Source organism: Dermacentor albipictus, chromosome 2 (genome assembly GCF_038994185.2).
Source record: "Dermacentor albipictus isolate Rhodes 1998 colony chromosome 2, USDA_Dalb.pri_finalv2, whole genome shotgun sequence".
Classification (NCBI taxonomy): domain Eukaryota; kingdom Metazoa; phylum Arthropoda; class Arachnida; order Ixodida; family Ixodidae; genus Dermacentor; species Dermacentor albipictus.
This window is the reverse complement of record NC_091822.1, coordinates 38,924,301-38,937,308: the sequence shown is the minus strand read 5'-3', so window position 1 is coordinate 38,937,308 and position 13,008 is coordinate 38,924,301. Positions and strand designations below refer to the sequence as shown.

The window sequence follows — 13,008 nt, the reverse complement described above, 5'->3', positions numbered from 1 at the left end:
TAGCTGACATATCCTTAGCCTAGTCTACGAGAGTTCGCATATTGCATCGACAATCGTGGCACCTGTCGTGATCACAACGAAGGCGGGATAATGAGCGCCCTGTGCACGTTCGCACCAGGCATTATATAGGTCGAGTTAGGCATGGGCTTCAAGTAAAGATCACTTTCAGAATGCGGGGCAAGACATCGGAAAAGATGGACGCGTCAGGCTTACAACCAACTGGATATCCATCGACCCCTCGACGGTGTGCGATGCAGCAATTGCAACAAATAGGCGAACATGATTTAACGTTATTGACCTACTTCTATTAAGTGGCAAATTCAACAGCGATTTTTCGCAAACACGTTTTTATGTGCCCCAGTAAAAATACTACGTGAACAAAAGTGTAACTTGTTCGCGAGAATGACTGGTGCTTGTTTAAAGGGCCTCCAACATTGTTTTGAACACATATAATAAACGTGCTTGCTAGTACAATTGTAGACAGAGAAGAGAAATTTTAGAGAAAGTTTGCACAGAATGTGAAACGCTTACACAGGTCGCAAGAAGTACTAGCGCTGGAGAACTCAGCAAATATTGCTAATGCATCGATACTGGTCACAGCTATGCAGAACGCCGGGTGTACACGATGGGTACACATGAAGTTGCGTAACACTGCATGTGTTTCCCCACAACCCTTATATAGTTTCGTAAGTTGTGTTGAAAACATGTTACACGAGTCCTTGTGTTCATTTGTGCAGGTTTATATCATACGTCTCATTTAGGTCCAACGCGGAACGAAGACCTCTAACACTGGCCTCCGGTTACACATTTAGGTGCAAGCCGACATGACGCCTCGACTGGAAAATTTGAAAGCGATGGCTTTCTTAGGCTTCCCCTCAGTTTGCGGTTTGTAGGTTTCTGGCTGCTTATGCAAAGAAGGAGCTCGCTACTGTCTTGCCCAGTATACAACGTAGACCACAGGGTATGTGACATAGTAGACAACATGGGTACGCAACTAAATATACAACTTAGGTACTTGTCACACAATGAATGGGCCCGAACAGACAAGTTTGTCACTGCATATGTTATATTGGTATGTGCCCATTCTCAGAATCCGCCGTAATGGGTGTGCCAAGGCGACACAAGGGGTATGTATCCTTTAACATGGTTCACCGATAACACCGCATTTACAATATACACCTCGGCGTCAAGCGTCGCCGCTTGTAGAATAGCCATTTCAACGAAGTTGCAGCCAGGATGATAGGAATAGTGGTGGTTGCTGGGAAGTATGAATTGTCGACTGCAGCATCAGCTACTATGTCACAGAATAAAATGACACTGTTGTTGGTAGTGAGATGGTCACTTGCTGTATGTGCTTAGGTTACCATGAGGTTTCGTGTCTGCCAAGTGGCATGGGGGTATGCAGCAAGTCACACAACGAAGCTACCGCTTACATTCACGATCATTTTCAGTGGTTTCTGCCACATTTTGCTTCTAATCTCCCTCCTCCGTGTCTTCTGGCACGTGAATTTTATTTTCATACTATCATCATTCATTCTTTCATTTTATAGACCACCAATGATTTGTTATGGCCATTAGAGAGCATGCGGCCCTGAAATGTCGGAAGCGCGTAGTTCTCGGCCTCGAATTGTGCTCCACCGTAGCCCGGCATGGCGAAGTTCATTCACCGGCTTATTGGGCGCATTCGTGCTCCTGTTGTGTCGCGCGCGATAACACGTGCTTTCCGACGCGCCATACGGCTGCACTTTCGGCGTGTTGAAGGCTATTTCTTTTTAGCACACCCTTCAGCTCGCGAGGTTCACAGAACCGAATGCCGACGGCATCCTCTCTTTAGATTGTGCGGCGATGCGCACAAAGCGGCGAGCTTGGCTCCAGGTGCTTCTCTCGTATTTTCCCGTGGACAGTTTTTGAGCAGATTCGTAAGTTCTTAAGAAACCAACTTAACCTTATGACTAGCAAAATATGTGTACTGAGCAGAAGAGGTAAGCATTGTTTTCAAAAATAATTTGAAGAAAATGCGAAAACGTATGCCCGAAGTATATCGACTTTCTGGGAGATTAATAAAGATAAAGCTAAGCACTCCTTGAAAGCCTTATTTGCGAGAAAGTATAGCTGTTTCTACAGGTCAGCGTCTCGCAGTAACACTGCCTGGCGATAAACCTGGAAGTATCTCTTGAATATGATCCAAATGACTACTAGATAATTGGAGAATTCAGTGCGGGTTCCAAAGACTCTCCTTCAAATTATTGTGCGGATGGGATGTGACATAAGTAAGTACTTAGAATGTAAGGGCTGGAGTACACTGAATTATATTTCTGCTGCTAGAGAAAAATCAGCTTCTGTCAACCTTATGTATGTTCCCATTGGTGTTTTCGGGTAAGTTCGTACACCTGGTGTTTTTAGGCTAGCTTAACAACACCAGGTGGTGAAATTCGCCATGTCAACGGATTATCGACTCGATGCTAAAAGAAATCTGCTTGACACGGTTTCTTTAGCCTAGCGTGCAAACGACGCAGAGGGCGTAGGCCACGTGCGCCAGCAGGAGACAGAGCCAGCTTACCACATCTTGGCTCGTCATGCCGGCCTCCGTGCAACTGGCGTAGGCGCTGTCGTTCAGGCTTTTCGCGTCTTGTTTGAGGACGTAGATCAGTGCCCCCATCTCGAACGACAGGCCCACCAACGTTTCGCCGTTCGCGTACGTCGCGTTGTGGCGCACGAGAGGCCAGTGACTCTCCTGCGGGAGCGAGCGCAGAATGACGTGCGTTTTTCAGAATCTAAGGGGCACAGAGGTTTGTAATTGGCTCAGGTTCTGGAGGGCCGACGCGTAAACAAACGGCGCACCAAAGAAGGACCCGCACATCGTGCAACGTGCGTTTGGCTGTTTTTCGTCTCCTTCATCGAAGCACTGGCTCTCTATATTCTGTACTATACAATACTAACCAGGTAAACTTTCTTACTCATTGCGGTAATTCGCGTATATGAATTGTGATCAGGGATGCCTCGAACAAAGAAATTTCGATTTGTAGCTAAACAAACAAAGTTCAACCTCGTTACAGTGAGTCTGGATATCGCCCATCATCGAAGCATCTGCCGAACCACTACCTACTAGCAAATCTTCGCATCGCCTACTTCTCGATCCGTTGCTTCCGGTGCACATTGTTACAGTTTTCCTAACCTAATTTCTTATATAGCGAAGTTTTTGTAATTCATAGTCCTATACTTACGCCGTAATACTGTTGGCGTAAGAAGCTTTCTGAGCGTTTTGAGACAAAGTCGTTGGCTGAATGAAATGCTTGAAATGACACGACCAACTATCAACCAAGTCCACGGTCAATTTACTATAGCAAGAATACCCTACTAAGTAAGGACGAGCTTAGATCCGAACATCTCGTAAAATGACGAGCATTTTTCCATGTAAGAAATACGAAAAGATGGGAAAAAGAAAACAAAAGTCGCAGTTTCACCCTAGAGGTGCAGCATCGATTGCGATAGCAAATTAGTAGACAAACATACGAAGCAAGGATAATAGATCTATCGGCCTCATAAACTTGCAAACGTAGCCATACTATACCTTCCACCAACTTTGTGTGGCTATCAAGGCTAAGCTATGGGCGCCTGGCTGCCGCGCATGTTTTACCGCGATAAACAAACTGGCAGCGTTTGACAGTGCTTTTGGTTGTTCGGAACAGACGCTGAATTGGCGCAGCTTTCACGTGCGATGATTTCGCGTTTCCCCAGACGCGGAAAAGAAAAGTTCCAAAACAAATAAACGTTTAGACCGAGCGTTGTGTTCTGTCTTGTATAACTGCTGCTAATAAGGTTTCTTTGTCTTCCCCTGCCTATACTAACGTGGTATAAAACGCAGGACTCTTTTCAGAAGTGCTCTAACTTATGCGCGCTTTGCCTCCGTAGCTTTCCCTTCATGGCAATGGAATGTCGTCCGCGACTATTACTTAATTAACGAGTATGTTGTCACGCGGGCTCAATCCAGCCTGAACATATCTCACTCGATGGCCGTGGAAACTCGCTGTCAAAACGCTGCAGTGAAGAAACGCGGCAGCAGCAGCGTGCGAATTGTCCTTCGTGAAGTCACGCGCGTCAACGCCTTGAAAACAGCGCAGCGCAGACTCTGTACCAGTGGCAGATGGCTTTCAAGATACAGCGGGCCACCCGGAGTAGAACGCACCCCCCTCACTTACCACTGAAGCCTCGTGCGACGGAACACGACAGGCCTGCTTTCCACTTTCTGCCGTTTCATGCGCGAGAGTGACCCATGATTGGTGGTTAAACCTCGCACACTTTCACTCGCGCATCGAACATACGACGATAATTTTATCGCCCGTGGACTTTATGCGGAACCTCACGGTAACAGCGACGCCGATGGCAGGAACGCAATAAGAGAACCGGATGGCTATCGCAATAAAACTATGCATTGGTTAGAGAGTAGGGATACATTTCGAGAGAATCAAATGCGAATCGTAGTGCCAGAAATTCATATTCTAGCATGGGTAAACGATAGCATGTTGCTGTAGTGACACTGCCCGTTCGCAAGCATTATCGAAAGCATTCGGAGGATATGAGCAACTTATTCGCACACTCTGCATCAATTACTTTAGTTAGTAAAGCTCAGGAAATCCAGACCCACGAGCTGCGTAGCCTCCTACACTTCACGCATTGCATGTTCACTCCAATTTTGAGTTAGATCGCGCACAGTTGTAAGTCTGAGATATTTGAAAAAAATATCCTATTAAAGAATAGAGATCATTTGATTCGAAGACCGACTCCAATACACTAATATTCGATTGCTTAGATAAAAAAAGATCTTTGAATATTTGAACATTCCGTTTTAAGTGCGCAAGTACATTTCTACGAAAGCGTATTTGCAGAACACTTACACAAAGCCACGAAGTGTGACCCGAAAGGTGCCACATTATAGCGGTGTATAAAACCAAACCTCCTAGGCTCCTTACCGCATGTATTTTATCGCATCTTATACATCTTGGTCCAGAACGCAGGTGCTTGAAGCGGAGAAAAGTTTCGAATCTTATAGTCGACGACGATTTTTCTTGGCAATGGAGGAATAGCTACAGGGCGGAACTTTTGTACGTCTGCCGCAATATAGCACGGTCAAGTAATTGTACCTCCGTTATTGCATCGGTTTATTCACCAACCTTTTTGCTGAATCTTCCAGCTGCTCTCAGCAGTCTTCTTGGTAATTTGGTGAATCATTTTCGTGGGCTAGGTAGCGTTTGTCGCCATTTAGCTGTAAGAGCCCATTAGGACGGCTTGATAATTACTGATTGTTTGATTTTTAGGTACCTATACATGTGCGCGATACTGTTATACGCTATATAGAACTTCACAAAATATCTTCCAAATTCAAACACCCATCGTACAGCGCGTGGTTGAAGTGGTTAGGGTCACCACATCGGAAGCCCTACTTGTACAACACTCAGAAAAACGATAAAAACTATGACATATACAAGAATTAAAAATATACAATAACGACATGATTTATGCACACAAAAGGGACACAGAGCGATTATAGGAAAAAATACGCAAGTGGGCGCATAAACGCAAAATGAGAAATTAACGGCAGTAGAAGTTAACTAACCAGTCAAACATCCCAGGCGCACCATAATTATGTTAAAAAAATGCTTCATTATCTTTTATGAATTACCATTTTCTCAAAAAGCTCAGTGCCCTTCCACTCTGTGAAGAGGATGACCAGTAAAGCTGTGTATGTGGGCCCCTTAATGATGAACAGCACCTCCTCCGCGGGTCGGCCCGGCATTTCACTATCTTCGGGATCGGCCCACGTATCATCATCATCAGCAGCAGCCTGGTTACGCCCACTGCAGGGCGAAGGCCTCTCCCATACTTCAGCAACTACCCCGGTCATGTACTAATTGTGGCCATGTTGTCCCTGCAAACTTAATCTCATCCGCCCACCTAACTTTCTGCCGCCCAATGCTACACTTCCGTTCCCTTGGAATCCAGTAGGTAACCCTTAATGATAATCGGTTATCTTCCCTCCTCATTACATGTCCTGCCCATGCCCATTTCTTTTTCTTGATTTCAACTAAGATGTCAATAAATCGCGTTTGTTCCCTCAGCCAATCTGCTCTTTTATTATCCCTTAACGTTAGACCCACCATTCTTTCCATAGATCGTCCTCAATTTAAGTAGAATCCTGTTCGTAAGCCTCCAGGTTTCTGCCCCGTAGGTGAGTACTGGTAAGACGCAGCTATTATACACTTTCCTCTTGAGGGATAATGGCAACCTACTGTTCATGATCTGAGAATGCCTGCCAAATGCACCCCTGCCCATTCTTATTCTTCTGATTATTTCAGTCTCATGATCCGGATCCACGGTCACTACTTGATCGAAGTAGATCTATTCCGTTCCCACTTCCAGTGCCTCGCTACCTAACGTAAACTGCTGTTCTTTTCCGAGACTGTTGAACATTACTTTAGTTTTCCACAAATGAATTTTTAGGCCCACACTTCTGCTTTGCCTCTACAGGTCAGTGAGCGTGCATTGAAATTGGTCCCCTGAGTTGTGCTTAACGCCCGCTTCATCTCCACGGCGGATCGGTGCCCGGCATTGCACTGTCTCCGGAGGGAGGAGGAAAGAACTTTATTGTGTGCCCTGCGAGTTGGTGGGGAGGGCCAAAGGGCCCGCCTAGGTGACGGCCAGGAGTTCTTGGGTCCTGGCGGCATCCTCGGCCCGCTGGACGGCCCATAATTGATCTTCGAGGGCGGGGCTGAGCAGCGCGGCTTCCCAGCGCGTGCGAAGGCTGCTGCTAGAGACCGCGTTTTCTTTATTGCTATTTAGCCCTCGGCATTCCCATAATATATGCTCCAGAGTGGCTCTGGATTCACATGTTCTGCATTTGTCCGTAGGATATACATCCGGATATATGATGTGAGAGAGCGCAGGATTCGGGTACGTCCTAGTTTGTAACTGCCGCCATGCGACAGACTGCTTTTTTGTCAATTTTGCGTGAGGTCGCGGGAATATGCACCTCTGTAACCTATAATGTTTCGTAATGTCATTATATGTTGTCATTCTGTCCTCCCACTCCCACTCATTTACCGCACCGTCACGCCCGGAGGGTGTCGGGGCATCACTTGCGACTGCGGCTCGGTCCGTAAGCCCTCGAGCCGCGTCATGTGCCGCCTTGTTGTTGCCGTCCTCCGCGAGGGTGTGAGCGGGTCTCCGGGATAAATAAAAAAAGATCTGGTATGTGTCACCTATGTATGCGCAAAAGAAAATAAATGCGCAGATATATGACGTGGACGTGGTCGAATAGAAGCCATGGGAGCCCCCTTTTTAACTGGTTGGTATTTTGCGCCATCAACTTGTTTTTACTTATCCCAATGTCCTACCTACATAATTCTTAAAGGACAATAAATGCCCAGCATGAAAGTTTCTGAGCCATGATATCGGTAACTTCACTTTGATAAACCTCCGATGTGTGCGGTCTCCCTACGTTTATACCAACAAACCTCCGTCCGTCATTTACTAATCTCTTTTGTGTGCATGTTTACTTTCCCACTGCTGGCCGTGAGCCCAAGGTTTTCCGGGAGGCCAGCGGAGCCTAAACCGAAAACCGGGTAAGTATTTTCATATTCCAACAAGCATGTTACATCGTTTGCCTAGCTCTACCGCAGCACGGTAAAGGCAACCTCTTTCACTTTGAGGAATAAAGAACTTCATTTTGGTTCTCACAGTACGTTTCCCTAACGCTTTTGTTTTGACCTCTTAGGTGATCACTCATCGCCAACCTGCCCCGTCCAGGAGATTGTCTCAGGCTCTCGCACATTGCCTTCAACGTTCCTTGCTGGCTGCTTGCTTACTATACCGGTCGAGCTCTATCGCTACTATCGTCCTAGTTACTATCGTTCGCTAGTTACTATCCTCCGAGTTCTTTTCCTCAAAAGTGAGTCAATCTCTTTCCCGCACAAATAGTGGAGAACTCTCATAACCCATTTACTTTCGTTCACATTCCTCAGCGTTTCCATGAAATCAATTTTACTCAGAGCTTCCCTCCCTTCAAATCATGCCCATCCCATATCCCCATGTACGACTTTATTTGTCGTCTTCTAGTGAGTGCCCAATGCGAGGCGTCCCAATGTCCTTTGGTTGCCAACGAGAACGGATTATACAGCGTGCTTCACGCAAACAACCCCACTTACAAAAGTAAGTCCGGGAGCCGTAGCACTTTTCCACATACCACGGAGGACGCCGTGCCCATTGTATCCCCATAGGGCAGTGGGAACATGATTATGGCGGCAGTTCCCTTCCCCTTTGGGGCTATTGTATTTTTTCCTGAGTTTCCAGATATCTATTGCTCTCGTTAGTTGTATTCTCTCACCTGTGGTGTTTCCTGGCACTGTATTGACACTTTCTATTCACTGTTTTCGTTTGAATAAGATAAGACCTGAATTTTAATGGTAAATTTAAATCCTGAAGATTGACCTTCGTTTCCCTGTCAGCGAGAAACACAATGTCGTCTGCATTAAACAAACCTAGGAGCTGCTGCTCTACAGTACCCGCCTGTTTTTATGAGAGGTGAAATCGGTTCTTGATTCCTCCTAGCGTCCTTTCCAACCATACGATGTAAATATAACCCTGCGATGTAAAAGCTCTCGGCAGTCGTTGCCCATGCATTCTCCTTGCAGAGTATCCCACAAAATAAAGCGCTAAGTGTTGTGGTATGCTCCAGTAACGTCCAAAAATGCTACGTACAAAGGCGTCATTTCTTCTCTGAATATTTTACTAAACTGAGTGAGCACACATAACTTATCATCCAGATTTCTACCAATTCTGATACTATGCTGGTGCTCTCCGAATATGCCATAAACGGGCGTATGCTCTCCCAAGTTTGCAGTTTTATTTAGTTGCCTGCATTGATAACCTGTATATTGCTGCTGATGTAATGGTGAGCTGTATTTGTGTGTGATTGTATTTTTTGCCTTTTTTTGATAAATTCTTTTAATTTTACGTTGTCGCCGACTGTCCGGCACTCGCCAATTGTGTAAGTTTTTTTTCTACTGCGTTCAATACAGCTGCCTGACTTTCTCGCCCTTGTTTGTCTAACTCGGGCCTTTTTCCCAGTCGCGCTCATCTGCACTGGGTCTTTCCATCTCGTTTTTGCTCATGGTCTTTATTATCTTGAAATCTACCTCTTTATTGAATTTAAATGCTTCGGTTGTAATTTTTCGAGAGAAATTTAATGCCGAATCCTCTTCCAGTTCGTTTCCATCTTTGTTTATGCTATCTTGTACAGCTCGAAATCTTCTGCGTAAGCAGTTCATATTATAGGTGCAGCCTTCACCTTCCTCACGCATTTCGCTAAGCCAATGGCCATGTTTAGCTTAAACATTTCATTCAACCAGTATTTGAACTAGTGTTACGGAGTTGCCACTCCGGAATTAGAGAAACTCCAGAACCATTCCACATTTTGGCGTCCGCAGAATGGAATGGGAATGGAATGGCGTCTGCGCTTGGAGGACTGTAATGCTAACGGAATTAGGTGCATTTTGCCTGGAATGTAATGATAATGGAATTAGGTCTGTTGCCGAAAATATAGCGCCTTTGCGTCTACGTACTGTATTTCGTCAAAATACGCGGAGGAACCAACCAGCGCACGTTGAAACATTAGTAAACCAGAGCCTCGAATTTAAAAATAAAGCAGTATTTTTAAAACAGCTTGGCTGATTACAAGCACGGTACGAGTATAAGCAACGTGCCTACTGGAATTTTGTCCTTATTGACACAAGTGCTTCGAAGTTCGTCTCCATTATTCGCGTAGCCGCTGCTCTATGCCGTTGGCATCTGTCGTGCTTCACTGCGGCGGCGGCATACCCCCCCTTCCCCCCCCCCCACGCGTTACGCCTTGCGATTTTTTTTTTACCTTGGCGGCGCATTTGCCCCGGCTGCCTGTTATGTACCCACCCGTCACTTCATTGTGTTTTTGCTTCTGTCGCCGTCGGCCACTCGGACCCGTATTCGAAAACAAAAGAAGTGCTTCTCGAAGTTGTTATGCGTATGGACGTTGGCGCGGTGTTTGTGTTCACTTCCCCTTTAAGCCAACTTGCAATACTGCCCTCCCCCCCCGTGTGTGCACACACGGCCGGCTTTGTGCGAAACTCTGTCGACGAAGGTCTGCAGGTCCGCGCAGCACGCAGTCTAACACGATGAACTGAGTGGCCTCTCCCTCCATACGGAGAGATAAAGAATGAACTTTTGAAAGAATAGGTTCGGGAAACCAGCCGAAGCAGGTAAGCCCACGTAACAGCGGCCACGGCCACGGCCTCCCCGAACCCCGAAGTGCCGATCGCCGCCGAAGAATACACACGTTCGCTCTTCTCTAGGCAGGGGGAGGGGAAGGTGGAAGCGCGACCGGGTGACGCCGCCGCTGCGCTGGCGCCTGCTGGCGGCTGCAGACGTCCAGCGGTTCATTTGGTGGCTCGCTCGTACTGTAATTGCTGGACAATGCTTTGAGGCATCCCTCTCGGCTCTCTGTGCTACCGCCGCTATCCTCCTTCCCAGCCTTCTTTTGCAAATAAAAAAAAAATTACCGACGATTACGTTACTTCCTAATGCGAAATTTGAGCGCAGGAAATAAGCTGTTTCACCTTTTCGATAGATTGAGGCAGCAGCAGCAGCAGCAGACGGAGGACTTCCATCGGTCGTCTCGCTCATGGCTCAGAAAGAACTGGCAGATAATTTCGCAGTGGCGAACGGCAGCGGCAATTTCGGCTCGGGCGGTGCACATATACAGATCCGCCGCCACCGATCTGGCTCTCTGATTGCCACCGCACAGGGGTTGCATTGGAGGAGGAGCGAAGAAAGGAATTAAGTTCGAGCCGGCGCTTTGACAACCGGAGACTCGCAGGAAGGGGGGGAGGGGGGCGGCGTGTACACCCAGCGGCAAACGATGGGGGCAGAAGCGCGCGCAGCAAGCGGACAACACGATAAAGGGAGGAGGGAAGAGATAGCAGCGAGTGACTAATGCCGCTGACGCCGATAGTGAGTCAACCCCAGCTGCGGAGTTGGTTTCAGGGACAACGCCGCCGATGCCGACACAAACAATATGATACCCTCGCTTCCGCAGCGCTAAGAACCAGGTCTAGCCGTGGGAAGGTGGTCACGTATTCGTCGACGTGCCGGGGCCTGCGTGAAATAACCGGCGCGTCGGCAACTGAAGAGCACCCTATCCCACACACAAGAACAGGGGGGGGGGGACCCTTTCCTCCTCTTTCTGCATGGCGGCGACGGTGTTCTATGCAGTCACGTTATCTTGACTCTCTAGCGGCGTCAGCGGCATCCAGCGGTATCAGTCGGTCGCTGCTAGCGCTGGGGGGATGAAAGGGGAGCGGAGCTGGTTACGAGGCCGACGACAACGCCGACGACGACGCGAAACCCAGGAACGGACGCCTTCCATAACGCAGTGCCACACTCGCTCCTGCGCACAGCGGCTCGCGCACGCAGGAAGTCCGCCAACATGGCACGTTCGAATTTCTTTTTTTTAATTACTCGCGAAAAAAAAAGAACAAGCGGCCCGCTGCAAGCTTTGCTTCGAAACTATACATGCGGTAGTCGGAGTATCATCTAATTTGATTCAGCACCTAAAAAGAAAGCATGAACGTGAGTACATGCAAGAACATAATGGGCTGGCAAGTCAGCCGAACATAACGTCGGCCTTCACCGGTGGGTGCAGCTCTGTGCCTGTTCATCGAAACGGTTCTCTTGACGACGCCATAATCAACATGATTTGCCCTGACATGGAGCGCTTTCGTGTTGTCGAGAGAGAGGGATTCAAAAATGTTTGTAACGGTAAATTTCACATTATTATAAGGCGCATTTCATCAAAGTAATTTGCATTCTTTAAAATTTAGGTTGCCTTCCAGGGCTACAAGTTGCTATCACGGGATAACATCAGAGAAATGTTATCCCGGGAAACTATCAGCGCTGCAGACGAAAATATAATCGTCTTTAGCGGATGCGGAGTACGTATGTACCGTACTGGACGTGTGGACGTCGTGGTGTAAGGAGGGCTTCCTGGCTGTCGAAGCAACCTTCGTGGATAGCGATGTCACGATTTACACGTACTGCCTCAGTTTCACTCGCCTGACGGGGAGTGACGGAGCACCTCGGATCCGCTCCGAGTATGACGCAGCGTTGCGGCAATGGAACATCGCTGACAAGGTGGAATGTGTGTTTTCCTACACTTTCGCCTCCGTTAATGGCGCTTAGTTTATTTTCCAGGTGATTCGCGTGGTGACACAACGCTTCATCAATAGTAAAGACATTTGCATTTGCCGGGTGGGAGGCTGAAGCGGACGATGATGACACTTTCGAAGACTGTCCGGATCGTTTAACCAAGGAGTTTTTATGCGAATGCCATCAGGAGCAATTTCGATTAGGCTACGCCGCCGTAAAAGACGCCATTCGGCAGGTATGCGCTATTAAATAACATATTGGTTTCATCTTATGTGCTTTGATACGTCGTTCATTTATTACTCTTTTCATCAACAATTGTTTCGGCCATACTTTGTTAAATAATTTGCCGGGAATGCATGGACAAAGAATGTATGGATTTATTAACTGCAGTTCGGAAAGTAAGGGGAGGCGACTGCCCTTAGTACAGTTTTGGTGCTTTAAAGCTTTATTATGCAACTACCCCCAGCTCATCTTTTGCCAAATTCTCGAGCGTGCTTCGTTTTTTTTTTTCATCTTGGGGATTTGTGGTGCTTTTGCTGCCATGGCCGAGGTCACGAGCTATGCTTCCTATAAAATAGTGGCTGCGGATCATTTTTCCGCCGCAGGCCAGGCAACAAGCTTACGCGACTTCGTGGTCTGCTCTCACAACGTCAATCAAGCATTCTGAAATAGCTCTAAAGACAAACAAAAACAAAACTGCCACATCACGTAATGAACGCCCGCGGTGTCCCAAAGTTACATTTTAAAAGATTTCGGTTTGGTTGATTTATTGTT

At 47.2% G+C, this 13,008-nt stretch overlaps 1 protein-coding gene across 1 annotated transcript in view; it reads right to left on the bottom strand.

Moving 5' to 3' along the window:
* Nucleotides 1-13,008, bottom strand: part of LOC135918256 (uncharacterized) — a 185,463-nt gene that overhangs the window by 18,358 nt on the left and 154,097 nt on the right. Inside the window, exon 13 of the mRNA XM_070532839.1 lies at nucleotides 2,561-2,734. Within this exon, the coding sequence (XP_070388940.1) occupies nucleotides 2,561-2,734 (174 nt within the window). The remainder of the gene's footprint in view (nucleotides 1-2,560; nucleotides 2,735-13,008) is intronic.